The sequence below is a fragment of the Drosophila miranda genome, chromosome 4, assembly GCF_003369915.1.
Source record: "Drosophila miranda strain MSH22 chromosome 4, D.miranda_PacBio2.1, whole genome shotgun sequence".
In the NCBI taxonomy this organism is placed as follows: domain Eukaryota; kingdom Metazoa; phylum Arthropoda; class Insecta; order Diptera; family Drosophilidae; genus Drosophila; species Drosophila miranda.
Window position 1 is genome coordinate 22968827 of NC_046677.1, and position 27665 is coordinate 22996491.

General features: G+C 43.1%; 1 protein-coding gene across 8 annotated transcripts; it reads left to right on the forward strand.

The window, feature by feature from the left end:
- LOC108161273 (probable G-protein coupled receptor 158) lies at window positions 1–27343 on the forward strand. 8 transcript variants are annotated; one of them, XM_033393700.1, is made up of 14 exons: window positions 1–400; window positions 14453–15549; window positions 21941–22180; window positions 22249–22307; window positions 22977–23096; window positions 23174–23254; window positions 23317–23665; window positions 23723–23791; window positions 23844–24245; window positions 24331–24525; window positions 25853–26034; window positions 26086–26197; window positions 26606–26626; window positions 26920–27343. In XM_033393700.1, the coding sequence occupies exons 2-14, from the start codon at window positions 14590–14592 to the stop codon at window positions 27115–27117; spliced, it is 2988 nt and encodes a 995-aa protein (XP_033249591.1). In that variant the 5' UTR covers window positions 1–400; window positions 14453–14589; the 3' UTR covers window positions 27118–27343. The 8 variants fall into 8 exon arrangements, 7 of the variants coding, with proteins under 7 accessions (XP_033249591.1, XP_033249588.1, XP_033249586.1 ...); XM_033393697.1 differs by lacking the exon at window positions 1–400 and adding an exon at window positions 4215–4308; XM_033393695.1 differs by lacking the exon at window positions 1–400 and adding an exon at window positions 14222–14375.
- The last annotated feature ends 322 nt before the right edge of the window (window positions 27344–27665 follow it).

A 27665-nucleotide genomic window follows, 5' to 3' on the forward strand; every position in this document is an offset into this window, starting at 1 on the left:
AATCAATAGAAACATGAAACAACAAACAAAAATATCAACTGAAGAATGTGGCGCATAATTTAATTTTTCAACCAGAAACTATCACACGCGAATCGAGTGCGCTCTGCCATCTACCCGAGTTAAACCAGCGCTAAATCAACTGCAACAATCCCATCCAATCCAATCCAATCCAACGAACAAAAAACAAGCAGAAAACCCAAAATCAACCAAAATCAACAAGAGTTTCTGGTATTAATTTTATTTGATGCGCGCGCTCATAAAAATTTACATAGAAAGCGACACCAGCAACAACAACAGCCAGCAACCAGTCGGAAATACCCATCTACAACATCAAAACTGAATTGGTTAACCATGGAAAAGGCGTAACTGCCAACTGCTGACCCGGGCCATATAACTTTAGGTTAGTATGTCGGTCGTTTGTTGTCTTACTGACTTTCCCAGAACAGAACAGAGCAGAGCAGAGCAGAGCAGAGGAAAGCAGAGCAGAGATGAGCAGAGCAGAGATGAGCAGAGCAGAGCAACCGGAATGGCGAGAGAACCATTTGCCTTTCCTTTCTTGCTTTTCGTTTTCCTTTTTGCATTCGTTTAATGTGCTCCCCGATTTGATTTATACTTTTTTGTATACCCTTTCTGATACATTTCCGATCTCTTTTAGCACATTCACTTGTGCGTGTCGAGCATCATGTGGGAGCCTGCCCTAATCCCTCTCCCTTTAGCAGTGATATGTACATATTTATCCGTTTTCAGCTCAGATCCTGGCCGCACTGCCAAGGGTATTCCCAATTCGTTGCATCCAAGTCAGACTTTGTGCATTTTTTTTTTTGCTGCGTTGGTCGCTTGCTTGCTTACTCGTTCGTTTTGTTTATCCTTTGGCCCTGATCAAATAGGCATCATTTGCCTGAAGGCATCTCGAAAAAGGGAAGGAAAAGGGTCGACAGCAAGACCGCGTCCGCAGCAGTGACAGCAATTTAAGCGACAGCCAGTTGATGACTGTGTTGACATGAGCGAGCACGGCTCGCACTGCGACTCTGATATGAAACGGAGACCCGTTCATCTCGGGCCATCATCTCTCCACGAGTCCACGAGTCCACGAGTCGTAGGGCTATGCCCTGCGCTATATTAACCCTATTTTTCTCGTAAATTAATTACGCCCAGCAGCTGGAGAGAGACTGCAGACGGAAGCACAAGCCAATTTTTATGAAATTTAATATTCTTGCTCTGAAGGGTAACCATCTGGGCTATAAGGGATTGGGCATCTATGATTGTGTAAAATAATCGCCATGGAATTTTTCAGCTATTCTATGATGGTGCCTGCCTATGGGGGTTTAAATTAAATTCCCTCAGGCCTTTCCCGTTAACTTTTACAGCACTGTCGCCGAGGAACTCGAATTTCTCAAACTCTGAGCTTGATACCATATCCGGATTTCCAGTTGCCAGTTATTTAACTTTATTCCGTATATGAAATGAATCTGTTTGTGTTTAAGCAAAGTTTTCTTTTATTTTGAGATGCCAAAATGGTTATTTACGTTCATTTATATTTTCAACTTGCGTCTAACTTGTGCTCCTGCCATCCCACACTCTTTTTGACATAATTTCCTACACATCCATATATCATCGGCTACTCCGACTTCCGGTTGTCGCTTTTGGCATTTGCTATTCGCCATTCCCACTGTCTATTTATAGGCGCCGCTCACGCAGACACGTCACGACTGCCTCCTGCCTCCTTCTCTATGTTGTGGCACCCACCCACACAGCGAAGAAAATTGAAAAGTAAATGATGTGTTTTTCGTACAGCCTTCATACACTTCTCTAGCATGAAGACTCCGTTTACATAATAGTCTTTGCAATACATACATACGTGTGTATATAAGGTATACACAACATGGGGTGTTGGATTACAAACAAATTAGATCTTTAGATGATTTAGAAATGATTCAACTACTACGGAAATAACTGTCCTAAGATGAGTACTAAACGACATGGAAAATTTCATTGTAACAAAGCACAAAATGGCAAATGGAGCAAGGACGAAAGTTCCCACCGATAAGACCTACAGCTAGAACATAACTCCCTAACTATTTTATAGAGAGTTTTATACCCTGGCAGATGGTGCTCCAATTTTGATCAGCTAATCACTTCACGCCGCAGTATACAGGGTGTACTATTCGTGGTCTTTATCAGATGAAAATCTACATAAATACTAGATCCCTGCATGAACGGACAATCGAATTGATGCGGTGGGATTCGGCAGGATTCGTTTCGTTCAGTCCGTTCGAATCAGCGCTTCAGCTTTCTCATAACATCGAATCGTTCGCTTAAAACGGACTGAACGACGCTGGTCTCGACAGATCCGAAAAGTTCGGTTTTTTCTCTCTCACTCTTCACTCAACGAACGCATAAAAAGCAAGCATCAAACATACGAAATACAACGACTTTAGGCAGAATATATTTTAATCCTGGAAAAGCAGAAAATCTATTTTGTTTTTTCTTTCCCGTTCTGAACAGAAAATGGCCCGAGTCAGGCGTGTAAAATCCCAGTGGAACATCTCCTAATGGAAGAAGTTCCACTGTATTTACCTTCTACTCGGACGTAGACAACCAGCAACGGAACTTTGTTCTTTGTGTGGTCTCTAGGAGGGGCCTATTACTCGCTTAGCCCCACGTGCAATGCCTTAACTCCCTCACTCACACACGCACACCCACACCCACACAAACTCGAGCACACCATAACGGGGAATTGTGGGGAATTTATTGAATTTTTATTGGATTTTTCTGCCGCGCCCACAAAAAGAAGAGAAGGAAGAGCCGGGCAGGGCAGGGCCGGGCAGGGCAGCGCCATGCTGGCTGCTGTGTACTCGTTAGGCGTGGCATAATTCATTATGTTGACTCACTTACTCCCAACCGCCCTCCGCCCCCCGCCCGCTGCCCTGCTGCCTGTTGCCTGCCCCCCTCCACTAATGACGTGCCGCGTGCTGTGCATATTAATGTACCGCAATGCCCTGCATTCCGCTGGCCACCTCGATTTATGGCTTAAAGAGCGGCCAACAGCCAACTGCATTGAATGGAATACAATTTGTACCGTTTTACTGGGGAGGCGGTGGTGGGGGCCACCCCTGCCCCTGGCTTTCAAGGACGCGCTCTGTGATTAGCACATGGCCGGAACGGATTTCGAAGGGGAAATTATTACGCTGCAAAGATCAAAACCAGAGTGAACCCAGGCTGCCCATCCACTTAACCTCACCGCCATTCAAGGTAGTCCGTTTACCTTTTCATATCAAAGCAAATGAGAGAAAGAGAGGCGGCGCTTCTTCGCTTCGAATTTTTGGGCACTCAAATTTATGGGTGTGGGTGTGTGGGTGTGTCTGTGTGTCAGTAGTCGACCACCCTACAAATTGGTCGCTGGTGATACGAGCGGCACAAAAAAATTATTTGTATTTACTTGTCTATTAGCTTACAATTTGTAATATTGTACTGGTTCAAAGAATCACTTTTGCTGAAACAATGAGACCTTTGAAGTATTTGAGTTTTGTGCAATCAAAGCAAACATCGGCTGTCAAATTTTTGTCTTTTTAAACGGAATTCCAGACAGATTTCTAGTAATCTTTTGAAAGTACACACAATAAAACTATTCCATTCAATACTACAAAACGCAATCCCCGAATTTCGAAAGTAAATACGAGTAGGTATATTGGAATGGATATTACCCATTGTTCCGGCAATTAATTTATTATCCATAGCAATGGCACATTGGCTTATGGTGGGACTGGCTGCCCTGCTCTTCCTGTTCTACCAATGGCATTACTGGCGTACAATTGAGATTAGTTCGAAAAGACCCATGCTGCCCTCGATATTGGTCTTCGTGGCCGTTCTGGGCCAGTGTGTTGACAAGGTTAAGATGCCCCAGTCAATCCCAAGTATGCAAGGCAGACTATATAAATTCCTCTTCGAGCTCGTTGTATCGATATTTGTGATATACTTCGGCATGGTGGTGGTTTGGCACTTCCTGGAGTGGTTGATCATCCTGTTGCTTCAGCGAACACTGCGTAAATTTCGCTGTGTGTCGGAATCAAACTATAAGTTATACGAAGAGTTCTGGATTGGCGGCATTACACTGCCACTGTCTCTGATCATCTTGGTGACGTTGTCCAAGCACAAAATTTACAAGAGGCTGCATCTGAATTTCAACAGAGACACCGCCATGAAGGTGATTTTGAAGCGCCGGAAGGGGCCTTCGAAGGCTCCCGGGATTCGATTACGTTTCAGTGAAAGAATCCGAAACAGATCAAAAAAGCAATAACGGAATGTGGGGTAAAGTAAAAATGTATTTAATAAACCATTTAATACGGATATTGCTGGCTAGCGAGCTGCTTATCTAAACCGAACCTACACATTATTCCCCGGAAGCTCCAGTACTTGCTGCGATATTTGCATATCTGCTTCTCCATTTCGGATGCAAAGTTTTGCCTTTGGGCCAGAAGTTTTCCCCTGAACAAAGTTTGTCCAAACGTTGTGTTCGCCTGTCGCCTGGACGGAGGGATGGGTGGACCAGGCTTTTGCTTTGGCCTCCCTCCCAGCAGTTCTAAGCAAACGTTTAATATTCACGCTTGAGCGCGTTCCCAGGCGAGGCAGTGGGACGGCAGTGGAATGGCAGTGGGACGGCTGTGGGATGGCTGTGGGATGGCAGTGGGACGGCTGTGGGATGGCTGTGGGATGGCAGTGGGATGGATGAAAATGTGTGAACAGTTTGACGCTTATCTATGCCTCTGCGTTTTGACCAAATTTTATTGCCTGTTTCCAGGCCAAAACGTTGCCCAGTTTCTGCTCAAGTGAACAGCATCAGTACAGTGCGGTGGCAGTTCCAGAACCAGAACCAGCGACAGTGTAATGCTCTGCCATTTAGCAATTAGCCATCCACCGAAAGAGAGAGAATGAAAGAGGGAAAGAGAGAGAGTGAGAGAGAGACTGTCAGGCAGGCAGGAAGGAAGGAATACTCCACTGATGATTATAATGATGATGATGTTTGTCGACAGTAAACCAAAGTTCATTACGGACTTGTAATGATATTAATCATATGCCATGTGGTGCTAATGAAGAGGCAGCCACATCCGCCACATCCCCATTCTCAGCGGCTGCGTGCCTCGTCCGTTCTCTCCCAAGCATTTAAAGCACTTGAAATGCAATTTGGAATTACTTGTGGAACGGAACGGCCCTTGTTTACATACCCGACAACACGGGCCACATCCCCACGCCCGTCCGGACGGACTTGGGGGCTGCAATTGCTATTCCATTCCCTTCTTAACTGCTGTCTAGCTGTGTTCGTGCCGTGTTCCTGATTTCTCAGCCTGCCCTGGCCTGCAGCTCTCCTCCGGCTATCATTCAACTTTCATGCGAACATTTGTTTTCTCTTCCTTGTTTTCCGCTTTGAAAGAAAGCTCTGGCAAGTGTAGCCCTCAATCTGCACGAATCAGCTAATTCACAGTGGTACGTGGCCATTGTGGCAAACTTTCTCATCCTTAAAGCGCAGTGCCTGTGCTTTTTCATTTACCGATTTTTAGACATTTTTCCATTGACTGCATCCCTAGTAAAAATTGTTTACTTATCATGGCTATCGATGCAGATACCGAGAGCTTACCTTTGCACCTCCATTCGCAAAATTCTGCCATTGGAAACTTTATTTATTTTTCTGAAGAAAGTTGCGGATGTTTTCATGCCACTGTGGCAGAAACTAGTCAATATTCTGAGAAGTCCAGGGCCCCATCTATGGCCCGACCAACCATCAACGGAAGTGCTCGTCGCCATTTTTAGTGCACTTCTTAAAAGTGCGCACATTTCCGTTTGGCATCAATGATTCGGACTCGGTTTTCCCCCATCCCCCATTTCTGCTCTACCGCGTCTCACACCCACTCTTCCCATCTGCCACCCCATCCCCATTCAGCTGTCTGTGTGTGTGTGTGTGTGTGTGTGTCTGCCATTCGCTTTTCCTATTTCGTTTTTATGCTTTTTTCTTCGCTTCGAGTTTTTCTTCCCTTCTTTTCCGCTTGGCCTCTGGCTGTTTTGGCTTCACTTTTGCTGATTTTAATTTTGGTAAAAGTTGTCACATTTGATTTTTAGAAATTGTTCGGTTTTATGTGCCTGCCCCATCGCTCCGTCGGCCCATTGCCCCCCATCCGGAGTTGGTCGCTTGTCTTTTGCTCCGCTTTTTTATGGCGCTTTTATGCTGTGCCATGTGCCATGTGCCATGTGGCTGTTGCTTTGTGTTGGGACCTATGGGCAGGGGCTGCTGCTTCAGTGCCTTCGTCCTGGAAAAACTGTTAGGTCAGGGCACACGGGATAAGCCATGGAACAGAGCCTGTTGCTTGTCTTCATCCCCCCCACGGTCGTCTGGAAGTTAAAACAATAGAGAAGCGGACAACAAGTTTGGAAGAAGCAGTACTGAGGGTTTAACTAATTAGTGGAGATCGTAATTTATGTGTTTGGTTTTTGTAATGAAAAGAATGGTATGCCAGGGCTTAAAACTGGATTAAAATAATTGCAGTTGTAGAATGGATTGGGGGTATTAAATGTAGTACAAATTATATAGTACGTAAATTATTATTCGAATAAATTATAGAATTATGTTTGGATGGGATGGGAGGACATTATAGGAAATACCTTTGTCGCTCTCTTTTTGCCATTTTCAAAGTGTACATTTGAAACAACTTTATTACAAAATACTTTTTTTGTGCTGGCTAAAAACCCCTTACTTTGGACCCCCAAGTCTCCAAAGAATATTGGGAAATGTCTTTAATTAAAAGCCGCAAATAATCATTATCAAGGCATAATCATAATACCCGCAGGAAATTCAGCCACAAAGGATCCACATTCTATAGTCTGGCTAATCTGCCAAACAATTCATTCCTAATGATTCCTAATCTGATAATGTTAATATATTTAAAGGTTTCCTAATCTAATCTCAGTCAGTAAACAACTTAAACAAATTTGTGCGGCAGTTTGAGTGGCTCCCGTCTCGCCTCAGAAACCACTTCGATGACAACAATCTACGGCATTGTCCTTGATATTGTGCAATCAATCCAATACAATCCTTTCATTCTGCAGCCTAATAATGGGTTTCGTGTGCAAGTACTCTCCAGAGATAAAGGAAAACCGGGGAGAGGCGGGGGGGCCTAGGGTGGATATTCTGTGGGATATTTATGCACTGAAATTTCTTATGCAATTAAGTGTTGGCCTTAAAGTCGAGCCACAGCTCAGACAAGCCCCCAGACCCCTCCCTCTCCAGCTATAGACAGCGCCACGGGCCATGCCTGAGCCTCAAATGACATCCTTGCCAGCCGCTCCCTTGCCACTCGTTTTCCATGTTGCCTTGCCGCATGGCTGCACTTTGGATACACACAAACACACAGACATATATGTGCATACATATATGGCTGTGTGTACTTGTATATTGGATGCATGTTGTATGCCCAGGAGAAGGATCTGAGACGGGAGGCCAGCTGCAAAAATACTCGTACCAGATGGAATGAATGAAAATAAAATCAAGTGAAATTTTCGAACTTTTGTGTGAAAAGCGAAACTGTGAAACTGGGAAAATGGGTAACATTTGTGTTTGTAAATAGCAATCGAGACAGAAATCGCAGCGACATTTTGCTTCATGCTCCTCCAAGCGAAATAAACATGAAAATGTTCAGATACATTTTTGGGCTCAATAGATACGTACATCATACATACAGAGTGGATATGTACAGTGAAACCCAAGAGTATACGCCTCAATATGGGTGGAAATGGGATTGTGGGAAGGCTTCCTATATATAGGACACTGATCAGCTCAGGAAGCGACTGTCCTCTGCGAGAGCTCACACTGTATCCTACAGATATCTGTGTGTGTGCGGCTTGTGCGTGTGCGTGTGCTGAGGCCCACAACAAAGCCAATAAAAAGCTATGACCTCGAAAAGTTCAATTTTGTTGCTGTATATAAACGTTGAGTGTGCTTGACAATTTTTCACTTCAAGCAACAAATTATGCCGTAGCATAACATTAGGCGCACCCACACGCCCACGCCCCAACCCCATCCCAAGCCCCACCAGGACATTTTGAAGTGAACCTTAGCCCAGAACCCAGAGCCGAGTCGAGTCGAGTCCGTCCACCCCTCTAAGTATAGTAGGATGTATGTATGTATGTATATCCCTTCGGCCGCTTGTGCGTGCCAAGCCGCCCCGCCAGCGACTTTATCTAAAAGCTCACTTAGCCCCAAGTAGGCCAAGTAGATTACAACCGAAAGAGCTGCTTGTCTATAAAGAAATATTGTGCACACACAGATGCATAGGCGGAGGATGAATGATGAATAATCGTAGTATACGAGTATGGGCCGCCATATGGTTATTTTGACTAATTTTGGGGCAACATTTATTATTAGATTTCCTGGGGGGGGAAGAGAGAATCATCCATCCATTTTGATAAGAAAATTGGGGATAACCAAGTCGTTAAGCATACGTTTTTTGTTGCGAATCCTTCAGATTATATGTATATAATTTTCTAGGAAATTGTATATAAATATTTACTGAGCTTCATTGTTGAACAGAGAAGCAGGAGGATCCAGCCACCAGACGCGTTCTACTGTTATTAATGAGAAGAAAATTAATTGAAAATAAATTGTATTCCAAGTGCTTAAATCACACATTGCGTATATTTTGAGTACCGAATCTCGATTACGCACACAGGCAAAATACACTTTGTTTTTGCATTCTCGGTCTGTGTGTATTTCGTTATTGGATTGGCGGGGTCGAAATTTGGTCGTGAATACCAAAAGTGTGTCGATCTAACGTTTTCTCTCTGTCCGAGAATATCTGTACCTCTGTCCTGTTGCTATGAAATTAAACCCGTCTGCTATGACACCTGGAAAGCTGGCTGTCGTATAACTACTATCAAAGCTGTTTGTTGCAAAACTTTAGCCAGCTATTAGCTATTATCTGCACATCCATTATCTTCGCTACTGGCTCTAATTGAATAAAATCCAACAAAATAGGGCAAACACAAATTGTAAGACGGTCATGAAAGCAACACCGAAACTTATTTAAAACTCGATTATATAGACATTGTCAGGCTTTTAATGATATAAACATTTTCCGGGGTGGTGGGAGCACTTGAGTAAATTGCGCATGTAAACAGTGGCCCCCCCTTGCCGAAAAAAGTGGGCCATCGTATAACGAAATACTCGCAAAGTGGGGCGCCAGACCCTGAAAAGTGATTAAAATGATTGTTGTACAACAATGTCCATGTCCGTGTCCTTGTAAGGGTTTTGCACCCTTCTCCTCCTCCTCCTCCTCCTCTCCCTGCCCCCAAGCATTGCCAAAAAAAAATAGCGCGCCATTACAGGGTTGCTGTTGCTATTGCCGTTGCTTCTTCTTTTTAGTCTTCTTTCATTTTTGGTGTACGAGTATCTAGGAAAAAGCCTAATTGGAAAAGTGTTTTGGGACTGGCACTCGAAGCTTTTAGCTGGAAATGCCTGACAAAGGCTCAGGGGAAAGCGATTTCAAACGTTGTTGTCTGATTTGTTGGCTTTTCGGTGGAAAGGAAGGCCAAGGGGCTGGAGGCCGGTTGCCAGGGGGCGTGGGACTGAGGCAAAGCACAGCTGCTTGAGCTTATTTAAGCAAAACAGGACAAAGGAATGCGAATGCGACCGGCGAACAATTTGTCCTCGACGTTGTCAGCGGCACTCACTCGAGTCCTCTCTCTCGCTCTGTTTCTGTTTCTGCTGCTCTTGCAATTGCTTTGCTTGTTGCTCTCCCATTGTTTAATTGTTAACCGTTTCTCTCAATGTGTATGCGTGTGTGTGTGTGTGTGTGTGTGTGTGAGTGCCTTTGTTGCATTGTTTGATTGTTTCACGCCCCCGCATTGTCTCCCTTCCTGTGCGTGTGCGAAATAACATTTGTCTAATGAAAAGCTCTCTGCGAGGCAGGTCTTTCTTGTCTTTCTGTGTTTCTGCCATTCATATGCCGCCCTCCCTCGGGCCACCCCACTCCCTATTCTCTCTTCACCCCTTCATTCTCCTTCGCTCCGTCTGGCTTTTTGTCTATTTTTAGCTCATTATTTTGCGCTAAGGGCAAATGTTGAGCCGGCCACAAGACATTTCATGTCCGGACACGCCTCGAGCTTCATCTTCACTCAAATTGATGAGCCACAACTAAGACCGATGCAAACATGTGTGCATGTACATGTGTGTGTGTGTGTGTGTGTTCTGCTGGAATATTTACATATTTGAGCTGAATAATAAAATATTTCTAAAAATGTGGCCTCGGGTTTTTCGTTGTTGCACACTATAATCCAGGACGTCAAGTTTTCTTATATTTAGTTTTATATTTCGCTATGCTTTAACTTTAATGTTATTAAGAACAAATAATTGCGCGTTGGCTCGAGAGAGACTTTGGACCCGAATATTTAGCGTCGATCGCTGTTCTTCCCTCTCTTTGTTCGACGGCCGCTTCTCTCTCTTACTCTCTCTCTCTGTTAGTTGCTCTGTTAACTCTACAGCAGGACAAGAGTCTGCTCTCTGTGGATCTCACATTTATTGCCTTCAATTGCTATTTTTCTTGGTAACAAATTAGCCAAAAATATTTCCTGTGTGGGAATTTATGAAGTGGGAAGCAATAACATTTTGAAAATTAAATAATAATTAAAACCATAATTTATTGAGTTGTTTTACGCAATTTTGTGGTACGGTACACACTTATTATTTATGATACCATTACCATTGCCAATAAGCACCATAATTTATAAGTCTAAGCCCGCATTGGGGGACAGTTTCATAGAAATACACTTAAAAAAACACAAAGAGTGTCGAAAACTAATTGGTTAATCTTATTTCTATGATATTTGACTCATTTTCTAGTAGTCTTTTCGACCAATCCGAGGATTTCATTATGAAAGTCTGAATACACACATTCACAGAAACGAAACCCTCTAAATGAAATCCTACTTCAAGTGTTTCATTTTCATTGTGCGATAATTCTCACCCAATTTGTTTTGTCGATTTACTAATAGAATGTTGTTGGATTTTCTCCGCAAACGAAAACATAAAATAATTGACCGAAAAGCATGAATATTCATCTATTGAAATATCTCTCCGGCTGTGCATCTGCCTCTGGCACTGGCACTGGCTCTGGCTCCGGCTCTGGCTCTGGCTCTGCTGTTGTTTGCCCATGGAAATTTGCATGTTTGAGATGTCACAGCGATAGACCTCAACAAATCAAACTCGGAATTGAAATGTAAAGCTCTGGGAAAGTGCAAACGATTTGGGATTTGGCCGCAAACAAACTGTGCAATTATGTTGCAACCGGCAACTGGCAAACTTGCAACGTGGCCAGACCAGGACAGAACAGGACAGACCAGGCAGGTGGCAGGCAGCAAACAGACAAACGACAAGACAGCAGAACATGACACAGAATGGCAACCGAAATCTGGTTAATTGAAAAACTGTATGTAGACCCTCTTCATACATGTGCATGCATGCATAGATACAGACACAGCGATACAGATATGTACTGGTACATGCATCCTCGCATCCTTGCCGCATTAGCTGCAGTTGAGCGGAGTGTCAAGGTGAGGCCAGGTGAGCTCAGCCAGGCAGAAAACAGCCAGCCAGCCAGCAACGCAAACAGAAGACTAACTGAGAAGAGCGGCATAGATCGATAGAGACGACTGTTGGGACATCCTCTAAACGGATTTTTATGTTTTTTTTTAGAGGCCGTCTTTGTGTGAAAGGGATTTAATTGAGACAAGACTCTCCTCAGTGCTATAGGGAATTGCTGGCAGCACCAAAACCTTCTTAAAATCCTCGTGGTAGTTATGTCCCGCCAAATCGGAACATTTGTCTTCAGTCGAACCTTTAAGATGGTTCATAGATCTCAAGGCTCGCTGAATAGGCAATAGTTCGATAATGGTACTCCTAATATCCATGTATTTATCTAGTTCCAACAAAGCTGCGTTTTATGGACCCATCATCCTACTCTCCTAGGAAATCTGCTTAGAACCTACCCAATCGAAATCGAATAGTACCCTATAGACATTCAGAAAGAAAGAGCAAAGCTTGCCTCTACGCACACCCAAATATCCCCAGGAGTACCAGGTATTCCGACAAAAAAAAAAATCTCTTGGCAATGCGAGAGTATAGTTTTCCAGGTATCCCTCCCCTGCCCTCCGCCGGCTGCTCCTGGCATTTGGCCAAATCACGTAATCACAACTTGTTTATGGCGCATGTGCCAACTGTCTCCGACTGTGCCTGGCCTCCAGTCCTCCAATCCAAAAAAGGAAACACACAAAAAAAAGAAACAAAAACAGGAGCCTCCACCGCTTGCAGTTGCAATGAAAATTAATTTCAATTAGCGGAAATTGTTTTTACACCTGTTTGCCTTCCAGCACGTCGCAGTTGTCGAAGTGGTTTGGCCAATTTGCGGCCTGTCAACGCATTGACGGGCTACGTATTTGGCTGGCTACCCAGCTAGATATTCGCTTCCCACCCCCCTCCCTCCTGCATATCCTTATTCATCTTATTCATAAATCGGATTCAGAGCCACAGACAATTATAGCATACCACCAGGCGACACTTGAGTGCCGTGGCAAGGGCCACGCCCAGTCCCCAGGGTCCACGTAACTGACTAAGCGACCGCTCTTTTTTCCCCCGCATTTGCTTTGGACTGTCGGTGGATGGAAATGGAAATGGTGAAGGTTAGGACAAGAGGGAAAATCGCATACAACATTTGTGCGGAATGAATAATTTAAAGTGGTTTAATTACATTACATCAAAAGCCACCGCAGTCGGACACGCACGCACAAGTTGATTGCAGTATCAGGAAACAATGCTTAACGAGTTAGTAGGAAAATTCGTTAGCAGATAATACTAGATGGCACATATAATAATAGTGGAGGTTTTCTACATCCGATTTAACTGGATATAGGGCTATGTCTAGGAGAAATAAAAAGAATGTAGCATCAGTAATACCCTGAAAAGATATCATTTAATTTGGGCACATATTCACCAAATGTTATTATATTAAAGATACGATAAAGTTAATCTAAACTTCTCAAAGAGTCAAGCTCATTCTCATTCACCGAAAATACTTTCTAATTCTTTTTTCCTCATTTAAATGCCTGGACTCTATAATGAAACCAAACCGAAATCATGCCTTACACTCTCTTTTATTAAGCTGCATATTTAAGAGCACTTTTATGGTCGACTTCTCCGTTGTTCGTCTATCCTCTACCGTTCTCCCTTCAATCAGGGACCTCCAAGAGCAGCAACAACGATTTGAAAAGGTTTCTCAATTAAATTCCAATTGGCGTTGCCATGAAATTTGTCCAATTGGCCAGAGCTCTGGGAAATAGAATTTCACGTTCTATTTTCTGGTTCTATTTCTGGCTGAGAGTCTGCTCGTAGTGGGAAATGCACTTGATGGAAAGGCAATCAACATAAATTCGTTTGCTGAATGCAGTTACAGCTAATTGATCGTGCATATAGCAGTCGGAAAATATTGAACTGACAAACCGACAGTTGTTGTGGAACGTTCAAGTAAACCACTCTGTAACAATTGGAAATACAAAGAAGCAATACCTTAATACCATCTAAACAAAAAATACCAAGTAAAGTCGCTCATAAAGAGAGGGTGAAGGGGGCACAAGGCAGAAATGCAGTGGAATATCTATAATATATGTATCAGATCTTCAAGAGCCACACAGTAAAAATATTAAAATAGCCAAAATTCAAATCTTAGACCTTTTAATGGACGCAATGGATTCCAAAGTTCAGGTTATAATTTTTGGATATTTTGAGGGAAATATTCAAATAATATTTGAATATTTATATTTGAATATTAAAGGAATGAGTAAAATAAAATAATGTCTTGTCAGAGATCGAGGGACAGGGTGCTCTTCTTCTTCTTGCATTTTGTCGTGCCTGGAGTGCAGTAAATCCAGGTTAAGTCTTTCTCGCTTCAAATCTATTTATAAACTCCTCGTGCCCGCCTCTCTTAGATCACGCCATACCCGACACAGAATTGCATTATCCAATCGCTCTCTCAGCATTTCCCTTTTGATCTTCCACTCTCTCTCAACAACATCACCGCGTTACACTCGGCTGAGCCGACTCTCTTCGGCTCTCAAGCCTCGCTCTCAGCAGAAATACGAATTGAGGGAAAAATAGATAACTCTATTGCGTAGTTTCTGTCTTATTTCTTAATGCTCTACATTTCTGATATACAGACTGGCGGTCGGACAGTGCTTTCAAGGAATACATGAATATATTATCAATAATCTTATATGAATCATACATATGCACTTATGTGCCGACTGTACTTACAAACATACATACATAAATCATTTATTTAAAAGTGTGTAAATATGCGTACCTAACTTATTGATTTATTTTCTGTCCAAAACTAAACGAAACTTTTTCTCAATTATGCAGATGAGCGCGCTTCTGTGCCACAATTTCGTTGTACACCTGCAGAAGCTGCCACGCCCACGACGAACATCCCCCCAAACTCCGAGAACAACGCGAAAGACAAACAAAACAAACTCAAATTCAAAAGCAACATCAGTGATATGGAAATGTGCATAGAGAAAAAGGCAAAAAAGTCGAAAAAGTCAAAAAATGAAACAGCTGAGAGTTCAATGCAGGAGCAGCAGCAGCAGCGACAGCAGGAAAGCAACAAAGACAACAATTATCAAAAGAAATGCCACCAAAATCAAACGAAAACTCAAGGAAGGCAAACACATAAGAGCAAAAGCAACAACAGCAAAAGCAGCATCAAAAGCAGCAGCGACTGCAGCAGCAACAACAACTGCAACAACAACAACAACCAAAGAGATCGAGACCACCTGAAAAAGCAACAACAAAACCAACGAACAACAAAACCTACAACAAAAGCCACATCAACAAACGGCAGAAGCGACGCCAACAGGAGCAGCGCCGTCAGCAGCAGCATCATCATCAAAAGCAGCAAAGTCAACGCCAGCGGCAACGTCAGCAGCTACACCACCAACAACAACAGCAGCAACAACAACAACAACAGCAATTGCTGCACACAATTAAACACGCTCTATTTGCTGCTGGTGCTCTTAATAGTTGGCCTCGCCCACCACTCAGCCACTGCCTCCCCTTACGAGAGCAGGCGTGATGCTCTTTTGGCCTACTATAAACGCGCACACCTTCAGCAGCAGAGTGTCGCCCGCGGGGCTGTCGCTGTCGCTACCTACGAGGGGGGACCGTCACAGTCCCAGGAGGAGTACCATTTACACGATGCCTCCGCTGTGGATTTTGATGAGCTAACGCCCACAGTCAGCGTTGTCTCTGCTCTGACTCGGGCAGAGCGTTTGCGTAAGCGAAGCCCCCTTCCAACAACGCTATCAACTGCCAGCACAACAACAACTGCTTCGGAAGCAGCAGCAATAACAACAGCAGAGTCCGCAGCGGAAGCATCCAGCAGCAGCAGCAGCAGCAACAGCAAAAAGCCAGAAGAGAAATGCGATCCAAAAGTATTGGAAATGGTGCCCGATGAGCCGGTAAGTGTTTGTCAAAAAAAAAAAAAAAAAACACTTTCAAATGATGAAATATTAAAAGCTTTGAAAAGGACTCTGTGTAATATAGGGATTTTTAGGTTTCTGAAAGGTTAGCCATAGTTGTTTGCAGGGAGCAACGTGACACAAAGGGAGAAGGAGTGCGGAAATGCCTCACCTTGAATATGAATGCACTTTGATAGCGTCTAACTGTAAGTGACAGAGTTGGGCGCTCTCACTGCGTCTGAGTCAGCCAATGCTTTCGTCGCAGCTTTTGCTTTCGCCCTGCTTCTACCTTCGCCCGCCCTCTGCTTTTGTCACTGTCAGTCTCTTTCTCACTCTAGCGGCGCCGTCTGCTGCTGTTTTTATCTGAGTTTCGAAGGTAATGGCAGAAAAAGTAAGCGACGACCGAGTGCGTGGAGTCGCCAGTTGTTTTGCATGGACGAATGCGCTCTCTAAAAATGCACTAAAATGATGTCCAGAATCTTTGCGAAATCCGAAGGAAAAGCTGATGGCGCGTAAACGATGCGGATTTTCCGTTGTTTTGCAATAAGTGATGAAAGCAAAAAGGTGACTCATCTCAATAAATGATTAAAATGATGTATTTCATGTATGATTGGGTCTCATGCCAAAGAGAATGATACAAAAACAGCTTCAGTCTTTGGAAAAGAGAATATCTGGCAAGAGCAATTGCAATTCAAACGGAAACGGTAGAATTTCGGCAACTGAATATCTTACGGCCAGCTTAAGTGGCAAGAAGAAGCGACTTTCAGTCACTTTGACTTGGCTGGCGCTTTTCTTTTCATAACTTTTGACGGACACTTTGTGGGAACCAATGCAGCTTGCAGCGACCCCAAGGCAAAGACAATTAGCGACAATTTTCGAAATTGCCATCGCGGCAGTTGAGAAAGTGCTTTCACTTTGAGGGGGCAGAGTGCAGCAGAGTTGGGCAATAATCAATAAAACTGCTGAGATGGCAACCCACATAGAAAGTGTGTGCTGGTTCCCCCTCTCATCGTACTTTTACTTTTTCATTCTTTTGCCCCTTTGCAGTCCTCCCCGAGTGCTGACACAAATCTTTACGCAAATCTGTGCTCACGAAATTCAAATCCTCTTCCCCATACCCGCTTCACGCCGCCCCCATTTTCCGCTGAGTGTGTGCGTTCCGCCTGCCTTGTTGAGTGTCGTAAAAAATATTACGCATACGCCATGTCTGACGCAAATAGATTTCTGTGGGAAGTTGGCTTGGTAGCAAGCAGTGACACGTGGAAGGAGAGTGCCGGTTGCAGGTCTTACACAAAAACCGCGGGATTTTCGAAAGAGTTGCGGCATGTCCTGACAGCATGTCATGCATACATGTATGTGCTACAGTTTGTGCCCCCTCCTTACCCTGTTCCTCTTTCTGGAGGGTCTTGAACAAGTTAATTAAAAGATGCTAATGAAGTGACGGGGCCAGAACCCCAGGCTCCTTCTAGCACAATATTTTAATTGAATTTGCATGACAATTGCAGCCAAGAAGGTCGGAGACGGAAACAGGGCGACTTTAAACCGCCAACAGCTGAGCTGAGGTCTCATCAAGCAGTCAAGCAGTCAGTCAGTCCATCAGCCAGTAATTTACTTCGCTTACTGCTATTTTTAGCCAACTACGCGAATCCTATAAATATTCAAGCGGGCCACAGGCGGCGGGCAAACAAGGTCCGATACATGATGTGCACGGATCGATTCCCTAACAAGTTTCCGCTGACGCAATCGGAGACGCCACTGGTCGGGTGGCCATAATTAAAAGACAAACAACGAGCAAATGGCTGGCGAAATGTGTAAATAAATTGCCATGGAGCATCCTCGGAACTGCTATCTGATACGATCGATTTGAATCTCAAGTGTAGCCAGGCGGGACAAAGTAATAAATGTGACGTACATGAAAAAAAAGCAGCAGGAGCAGGCTGCTGACAGATGCCAGTGCTCGGGCATCATCCTGGCTTTTGTTTGCCTCTCATTCAGCTCTCTCACACTCTCCACACTCTCAGTCTCAGTCTCCCTCTCCTTTTCTGTGCCTTGCGGTCAATGGCGAACGCCATGTCGAATGCCTGTCAAGCACTATTGTGGCTCTCTCGTTGTTGCTGCTGCTCCTACTTATGCCATTCTTTTTTGTTGCTTTTGAGCACTTCCCAAACGAGGCAGCCACACGCTAATTTGTAGCTTTCATGAACTACATTTCTGGTATAAAAAATTCTGCTAAACTCAAATCTAAACAGTATATACTAACGGGCCCTGTCCCGTTTCGCTGTGGCGTACATTGAGAATAACTCAAATGATTTTTTGTTTCGTCGATGGAGAATTCTTTTCCCATTTTTATATATTACAAAATACCTATATATTATTTTATAGATATTTCTTTTTATTACATATTTTTAAACATTTTGTATGTTATTTTAAGTTTATTTCCTAAACTACGTTGCTTCTTAATGTCTAAATGATATTTTTGTATTTTCCTAAATTCAATTTTTGTTTGTATGGTTCTTTGGTTGTGCTGCAAAGAAGATGCTGTCTCGTTTAGCCAGTGCTTTACTGTTGCTTGCCATGCTGCCAGCTGCCGACTGCCGTGTCTCGGCTTGTGGTCTCTTTTGTTGTGTGTGTGTTTTTGTTGTGCCTTCTCATTGTCTGTCTGAACGTGCTGTTTCCACTGGCAACTTTCAAGCATAAAAGTTATTAATAATTGTATTTTTATATATTCTTCACTGTATGGGCTGTATGGGCTGGTGCTCTGGCCAGGACACGCACTTTGCTGTGGCTTTAAAACAAAAATCTGCTGCCATTGCCACAGGCGGAAGCCGAAATTGATATGAAACTGATTTAAAACAGTGCAGGGTAATTCAGCTTGATTTAAAATTTAAAAAGCTTTTAATATTTATAATAACTGCAGGATTAATTGAGAGATTCTTATGGAAGGCAGTGCTGTGGATTTTGCCGTTAAAGAAATTGTACGAAATTCTTGAGTGACAGATGTTTCAGAAATTTTTGTTGGAATGATAAAGTGAGAAGGATGTCAAATTTAGTTAGAAACAAATCTTATTAGGTTTTTTTTGTAGATTTCGAAAACTGCTCTGTAATCAAGATGTATTCCAAATCCTAGTAGAGAAAAATATGTATTGCCAGAAGGGGGTCTGGATAAAGTTGTTAACCCGTATCACGGCCAATTTGGAGATTGATAGATAGATATGTAAATAGATAGATAGATATGGCCAATTACTTATGGCCTCCTATAAATAATATAGTACGATTACTAATCATTACGTTTGGCTCACTTCTGATCTGTAATTGTACTTTCAAGCCATACTATAGGTACAGAACATATTAATCCATAATGAATTGTAATGAATTCCCATTTAATGGAATCATTTATGCTAATTCGATGTGTCCTATATGTTAAACAAGACAAAACAGGACCAAAACGACACTGCATAGTAAACTTCCGTTGCAATCAGCTTATGCCATTCGCCCTGTCACTTTGAATAATGAAATGAATGCAAGTGAATGAATGAATGCGAATGCCTTGGCTACCGACAGCTAATCGCACTTCAGAGTGAGATTCCCAGAGAGTGTCAACGGCAGTTCTGCCCGAGGAAAGTGCAAAAAATAAAACTCAGAAAAAACAAGTAAAAACTATACGAAAAAAGTTTGTTATTGCGACTAGAAGATACCCTTTAATTAGAAAAGAGCAGAAATAGAAGGGGCACAACTGAAGAAGAAAAGAGAGCAAAAGGATGATAAGCAGATAATAATAAACATATTACTTTTATGTAGCACTTACTGCCTCATTCCTGTTCCGCCAGTTGCCTACAATTACTGGGAACAATATACCCTTGTGTCCCATCGAGTACCTCGCATGAGGAGAGAAACAAAAAAAAAACACACAGTGTCGGACATATTTTATTCATTAAGCGCAAAGCATAGAAAATAAGAGGAAAAACATGCAAATGACAAAAGCACAGAGCAAAGGAGAAACATGGGAGAGAAAAAAGCACAGAGGCCGTGTATACAGCTACAGTTACAGCTACAGCTACCGTTACTGTGCGACCATGTGCCATGTAAATATTTTTATGGTCATAAGTAAGAATTTTGTACATGCCAAAACGTGCACAGTGCGAGAGAGAGAGTGAGAACGTAGGGGAGAGTAGGAGAAGGAGATGGAAGATGCAGATGCGGAGAGAGCTCTCGCATGGACATTAAAAAGTCAGTATAACGCGCCTTACTGATTTCATTTGGCAGCCTCTCCCTCCCTCTCCCTCTCTCTCTCTCTCTCTCTCTGTACGCGTCTGCTTCTGTTTGCGGTGTGTCTAAGCTCTTGGCATAGTTGCACACACACTCACACGCACGCACACCAATGTCCATGTGGATGTTCTTGTTTGCATATGTACGAGTATGCATGTTTTATTGCACACACTCTCGGCTCTGTGCTTTGTGGTTACCGCTATTTACAAGTGTTTTCCATACACATTTATGCGGTACCCTATCTATGCCTTTTGGTGGGGTATATACATTCCCAGCAACGACTTGTTAGTGTGGGGTACACATCTTATCTGGACTGGACACAAAGCAATAATGATTTCAGTACTTAAATTCGTGTGGAACTTAGAGAAGATTTCCCTATAGGAGAGACTGACACAGGGATCGCAATATGTACATACATACGTTCTGATATTCATACGTCTGAAATTTAATAGTGTATAGTCATAGTTATAGTGTAATATGTATATTGTTTTTAGGACTGAAGTTATACATATGACGAAATTAAGATATCCGTTTCAGAAGTGTAGAGTGGAAGGTCTGCCATCTATAAGCTGTCCAACAAAAGTAATAAAATTTTAAAATGTTGGAACTAAAATCCCAGACATTAATTATTCGTAAACTAAATGAAACTTTAGTTGTGCAGAATTTTCAGAAAAAAGTGGAACTACATATAACCAAATGCTAGATGATGGTTAGATAGATGATTATTATAGAAGTACAGAAGCAAGTAGGAGGACCAATAGGCAAAGACGTAGTAGAGTAGTCCGTTATTCTGTCAATTCGTATTTGCTGAGAGCGTGGCCTGAGAGTGAAAGAGTGTCGTCTGTAGGAAAAGCAGTATAAGGAAGATCAAGAAGGAATTCCCGAGAGAGAGCAATACGACTGTGAGTGCCCAAAAAAGAAGCTGGTACAAAAATAGAGAACTCAGTTTGGATCGGCACACAACCCAACAGTCCTAATGCCCAAACCCGACATCTACATACATTGTGCATATGTAAGATCTGTAGCATGCCCTCCAACTATGTCTGACAATGTTGCAAAAAGCCTTAAATATGTGTACATATATACACATCTTGTTGGTTAAGGTATCCTTAGGTTTACGATTATGCTTGCCGTGTAGGACACACACAAGAAGGTGCTTTCTCTCCCAGTCGTGTCTTCGTGTGCCTTATACTTATTGCTCTTACCTTGATATGCTCAAATGCATACCCAAGCGCCCAAAAATATTTGTATACATTCGTTTCTTGTTGTTAATTTATTTGGGGCTTTGAAGCGTATACTCAATGTGGCCCTGGTAATGGCAAATGTTGGTTTTAAAAGCCAAAAGGCGGCCGTGTCCAGCTACATGACTCACCCACAGACCCACAGCCGGGCAGTCGCAGTCGCAGTCCCATCCCCTCTGAGCATGTCTTTGCTGTGGTTACTTTTGTTTCCGAAAGCCATAATGATGTCATCAAAGCCCAGTTGGACTTACCCTTGCCTTTGCCCTTCCCTGCCATTCCTTTTGGCACTGCTTCCTGTGCGTAGATCTCGAGAGCCGGTTGTAACGTGTAAATTATGTACAAACATTTGGTCAGTTAAGAGCTGAACAAACATGGATTAAAAACATTTGTGCAGTCCCAGTCCCAGCTCCAGCCCCAGCCCCAGCTTGGGTCCTAAATCGTATTATTTACCGGACGGAACAAAAACTTTTGTGCATTCCATGCGGAAGGAAGGTGTTGGTCTGTGCGAAACGTGTCCTGGCCGCCATGTGAATAATTAATGGCCAAGGGGATCAGGGTCCTAATTCAAGGGAAATGGCCTGGTCAGGCAAATCACGACGCTCCCTCAGCCTCAGCGTATCCGTAATTTTTGGTTCGTATTCGCACCATTAACAGGTTGCCAAAGCCAGTACGGATGCTTCAATGTACTAATTGCTTATTTCATTTCTAGAGCAGAAAAAATGTACTCTCATTCTGTAGAATTTTTAATGAAGTGTCAAACAAGCCTTAGGCATGCTGTTGAATCTCTTGAAGGAATTTAAATTATTCATAAATTTGCACACATTTCATTTTGCCTTTAACATTTCAAACAATTAATAGCTTCTTCATTTTGTTGTTGCTTGCAGTTTTACGACTTCACCGACATTGCCGAGGATGCTGCACGCCAGTTTATTGAATTTCTATCGAATAAATTCCCAAATGCCAACACTCCGATTGCCATCGATGAGCCGACACGTGCGGAGGTGAGCCGTCGGGCCAACAGTATCGCCAGTTATGCCCTAAACGAGGACGAGAACCTACTGGCCTTTGCCATCGCCGCGCCGAGCATACACACGGTTGTCGTTAAATTCAGGGATAATGTCACGGTATGCATACCATACGGCTGGATTTGCGGGGGCGATATTAATGATAATGATGTTGATGTGTGTTGCAGATACCACCGGATCAGGTGCATAATAAGGCGTTTTTGGGCTCTTACTGGCGGGAATTGGGGTGAGTTGAATAATCTCTTGGTAATTGGATTCTTGAAATTGGTTTATGCTGCCCTGAAAAGTATGCTCTCATTTTTGTAAAGCCCCAATAACACTGTGATATAAATATGTACATATATATGATTTTTAACCGGATTTTATGAATTATTTTTATTAGAAATAAACATAAACATTGGTTTATTTATTAAATACCTTAAAAATATATATGATAAAGTATAGCTTAGATATTTAGTAGAGCTGAGCGCGGCTCTAATTTTACCCAATTTCACTATGAAATGTAATATAAAATTCCAATTTTGTTCGTGATGCATCGCTAATACAACGAAAAATCAACAGAGATTTGCTAAGGCATTTGAAGTCTTGGTGGAATATTTAAGATAATTAGCCTCATGTGAAACATTATCCTTTGCTTAGGGCATTCAAAGCGCTGGATATGCCTTCCTGGCAAGAGCCTTGGTTTCTTTAATTTCGTTACTCTCTTAATTTGTACTATCTATAATTATTCAATTATTTATTCATTCAAATTATTTATCCCAACTTCTGTGCCCAGAAATCTCGACCACGCTGTAAAAACCCCCACTTACAAACCCACACATCATCCATCTGCTTTTTGGATACTTTCCAATAACCATATGTACTATAAATATTTGTTTTCCCGTTCCTTTCGCAGTGCCGCCTGGAACAGCAGCGACGGTACCCAGGAGTGGGGCGCCCCTTTTCGCGACTGCAACCTGTTGACGCGCCGCTGGCTGTGGCCCTTTCGCATATCATTCACAGAGCATAGAATCAAGTGAGTGGAAGGCAGTTGCATACCTACCAACCAAATGAGGAGCACACAATCATCATAATCAATTTGAACCATTTCAGAATTGTGGCAGCTGCCTTTATTGCCGCCGATGAAGATGTGTGCAACGATGGGCTGGAGGAGGTGTTTGGCCGTCGTCACGGGTGAGCTATAAGCTCGAAGCTTCCTTCGAATATATATATGATGGATTGCTAATACGTTGCAGGTGTGATCGAAATACTACATTCTGCCTTCTCACGGAGAACAAACCGGCGGCCACGAGGGATGTGTACACGTGTCTCTGTCGGGAGTCCTTCTATTTGCCAAACTCGACGCTGCAGGGCTTCCGCGGCGATTTAGTGGAACTGTCCGAGGGCTACGACAACTACTCGTGCATACCGTGTCCGGGCGGTTGCACAAACTGCGATCAGCATGGGGTGTGCCTCAACTTTCAGGAGGAGGAGGCCCTCAATATGGATGCCTGTCTGCGTCTGCTTGTGGCCATTGTCCTGGGCGCCTGTATCCTGTGCTGTGTGGTCCTGGGTGTGATTGTTTTCAGACAGAGGAAGAGCAAGGTGCGTTTTCTGTGGTGGATTCTTTACGCGTACCTTTCTAACGTTGTGACTTTCTAGGCCATTGCCTCGGGCATGTGGACTGTGCTGGAGACGATACTGCTGGGAATTGTTTTACTTTATGCATCTGTGAGTGATCCTTTTGTCCATGTCTATCGAGTACTAAGTAGACCTTCTGCAGGTTGCCGTCCATTTCTTTCCCGCCTCCACCGAGCGCTGCCTGCTGGAGCCCTGGCTGCGGGAACTGGGATTCATCACCTGCTACGGCGCCATCATACTGAAGCTGTACCGCCACCTGGTAGATTTTCGGACACGGAAGGCCCATCGCTGGGTGCTGCGGGACGTGGATCTGCTCAAATATCTGGGCGCCATGGTGTTCGCGGTGGTGTGCTACATGTCCGCCTTCACGGCCTCGTCGCTGGATCTGCTGGAGAGCGCCCAGCTGGAGAGTCTACGCGAGGCGAGCACCAACACCTGCCATCCGCTCAAGTGGGAGCTGGTGACGCAGGCCAGCGAAATACTCATCCTGTGCTTCGGCCTGCACCTCTCCATAGCCAGTCGCAATGCCAACACTCAGTTCCGGGTGAGATGCGAAGACCCAAAGTGGATTCGATCCGAAGAGTGGGTCAAATGCATTTACAATGAATTTCCTTTTCCCCCTGGCACAGGAACGACAATTTCTGGTGACCGCCCTCACGCTCGAGTTCCTTGTCTCGTCCAGCTTCTACTTTCTGCGCTTTGTCTACCTACCGGAAATGAGTCCCAGCGCCATACTGCTGGCCCTCTTCGTGCGCTCCCAGCTGACAAACAGCTTTGCCCTGGGTCTGATATTTGTGCCAAAATTGTGGTATCAGCACAAGCAGGTAACCCAACGTTTTCGACACTCTTCAGTTGATTGCAGCTCTTTGGTTTGTCTACTATTTAGTTTTAACTTTTAATTTTAATAAACTTTTCAGTTTGAGATTAATATTTGGGTTCATAAAAGGAGCGTAGGCAGTGGTTGGCGTCCAAGTCCAGGCTTAGAATTCGCTCTCTCTCCCTCTCCCCCACTTGTGCGCTTTGTGCTTTGTGATTTGTCCGTCGCCGTCAGGGTTGTATCGTTGCATCTGTCATCGTCGCCATTTATCGTTGCCATCGATAGTTGTATTTGGTATAATATTGAAATTTGCTGAGGAAACGATTTTTGTTCAACTAAAAAAAGTGAAACCTAAACGTATCGAAAGCTTTGTTGCTTTTGCTGAAACAATTAATTATTTCCTTTCGGTTATTGTCTTTCTTTGGTTTCTTGTTCTGGAGTTCTTTCATTTTTGGTTTGGAGTAAACAAAAAATTAACATAATTTTAGTATTAAGCTAACATTTTGATGAAATTTTTAGTCAAGCTATGAAGTTGCTGCAAGTGTGTCGTTTTTGTCCCGCCCGAATGTTTGACTGTACTTTGTCTTTAGTTCGATTCGACTTGCACTTGCACTTTATTTGCACGCTACACTTTTTGCATGTCTAGTTTAGTTTTTGCATGTATTTTGTACAAGCTTGAACAAGAAAAAATCAACTAAAAAAAAATATGACAAAAATCGGTTTCCTTTCAAAATCCCCAATACGCATATATACTTACAAAATACCAGCATTTCCCAGAATACTTACCTCCACTCGCCTCGCCACGCCTCACTGTAACTGTTACCTGCTCTGCCTCTCTTTCTCGCTCGCTCGCTGTCTCTCTCAACCTAGATATTCTGAACCTAAAAACTCTCTCTGTCTAAATAATTAGTCTTCTACTATAGCTAAAGTCCAACTTTGTTAAGTTTTGAATTCCGTTTTTGATTTTCTTTGAACTTTGTTTATCTCATTTCCAGCAAAACATCAGACAAAATCATAACCAATGATCGCAGACAAGTCCATCGCTCCAACACTCATTCACATATCACCTATTCAGACAGCACTCACACTCACATACCCAATGATCGCAGACAACTCCATCAAACACTCATTCACATTCACATACTATACTCAGCCAGCAGTCATTCTCATACCCCGATCACACATAAACCTGCACAGATATCTGATCTTGAGTTTCGAGTCTACTTTTCTCCTTCTTTCTATACTTGTGTACTTGCTCTCTCGGTTTGAGTTCGGTTTACGTTTTACTTCCTGAGTGTGGTTTGCGGTGTTTGTTGCATCTTCATAGCTTGCAGGTTCGTTCGCTAGCGTATGATCTATCAATACGTTTACCTGTGGATGCTTTCAAGGGTGCTGCACACGATGCCGGTCAGCGTTTGGGCGGTGGCTATGCGGGCCTTTGCCTTGGTGACCCCGACATCGGTGAACTGACCATATCCGAAATGAGTCCCGAGGATATACGTGCTGAACTCAAAAGGTAATCGTACTTCTGTTGTATGTGTCTGTACTTATTCGCAATGTTTTCCAGACTGTATACACAACTTGAGATACTGAAGAACAAGACCTTGAGACAGGACAATCCGCACATCAGCAAACGACGCGGTGGACGCAAGGCGGGTCATCGTCGATTCTCATTGCAGGTGAGTCCGAATCACGGGGTCACGTCATCTGTCACCTTTCCACCACAGTGTAGTCGTAGTCATCGCGAGCTCACTGTACATGACATCATCAAAAATAAAGGACCGGGGTATAGGGAACCCAGATTGTTTCTATCAATCGTTTCTGAATACTGAACTTCGAACTGAAACCTATAATGCTGCCGCCTATCCCAAGCTATCCCTAGATCTTTCTCTCACTATCTCTCTCTGTCTGTCTCTCTCTCTGACTCTATATTTCTCATCTGCTCCCCCTTGTATGTGACTTGTATTAATACACATATATAAATATATATATATCATTGTTCTTGTCATGACTATGTACAATACTCGTATATTCGAATCCCACCACTACCACCAACTAAAAACCAATACCAAACATGTTCAATGTAGAAAAAGGGCAGCAAGGATAAGGTAAGAATGTCAGCCTCTCTCTCTAAAGTAAACCTAACCTAACAAAATACATATCTGTGTTGTGACTGTACCTAAACTAACCGAAAAATAAAAAAGTAATAAAAGGAATCTCCGCCGCACGTTTGTCTATTCAACTAGACCCCAGTCCTGCCCTTCCCGTACCCCCACTCTGTGTGCATGTGTCCGTCCATAGATAGCACTTCATATGTCTAACCAGAATGCACACGAAACGAACTAGAATTACGTACTTGTATTGACTATAAAGAACGTACTAATAGATCGTTATTCCGCAGGCTCTAAGTGCCAAACACCGCAGCAACAAGCATCATCAGGACATCGAGATCACCGAGGCGGAACCATCCCGTACACCTGAAGACTCCGTATGCAGTGGCGAGGGACCGACGGATACCTATGCGGAAATATCGGGCGTATCGCATTCAATGCTCTCCCATTCGATGGTCTCGCACTCAATTGTCTCTCACTCGAAGTAAGGAAACCCACAGTCGTTGTGGGGGCAGAGGAGGAAGAACTCGTAAACGAAGGATTTGTATATAAGTATTAAAGGATACGATAGTACATGATTGTATGTGTAGATATCAATATGTATTTATGTATGTGTATGGGAGGACTAGGGTGCAGCATAGGTAATATATAGCGCAACAACACAAACAATAAAAGGATTACTTTAATTTCGCAATGAAAGAAAAACCAACAAAACGCAACACATGAACAAAGGCAAAGACACAAAAAACACAAACAATAAAAAACATTACTTTATTTAAAAAATAAAAGAAAATAAAAAACGCATAGACAAGTGAAGAGAAATGGAAAGAGTGAAGAGTGAAGAGAATATAAAGTAAAGAAGCAAATGAGTTTTGTACAATTTTGATACACTTTTAGATGATTTTACGTTGTTGATTTCTCTCAATTTGATTTCGATTGATTTCGAGCAAAGTTGTACGAAAGAGAGCGATAAAACAGAGCCCACCTGTGTAGGTAAACGATAAAACTGTTTTGTAAAACCAAAACAAAAAGAGAC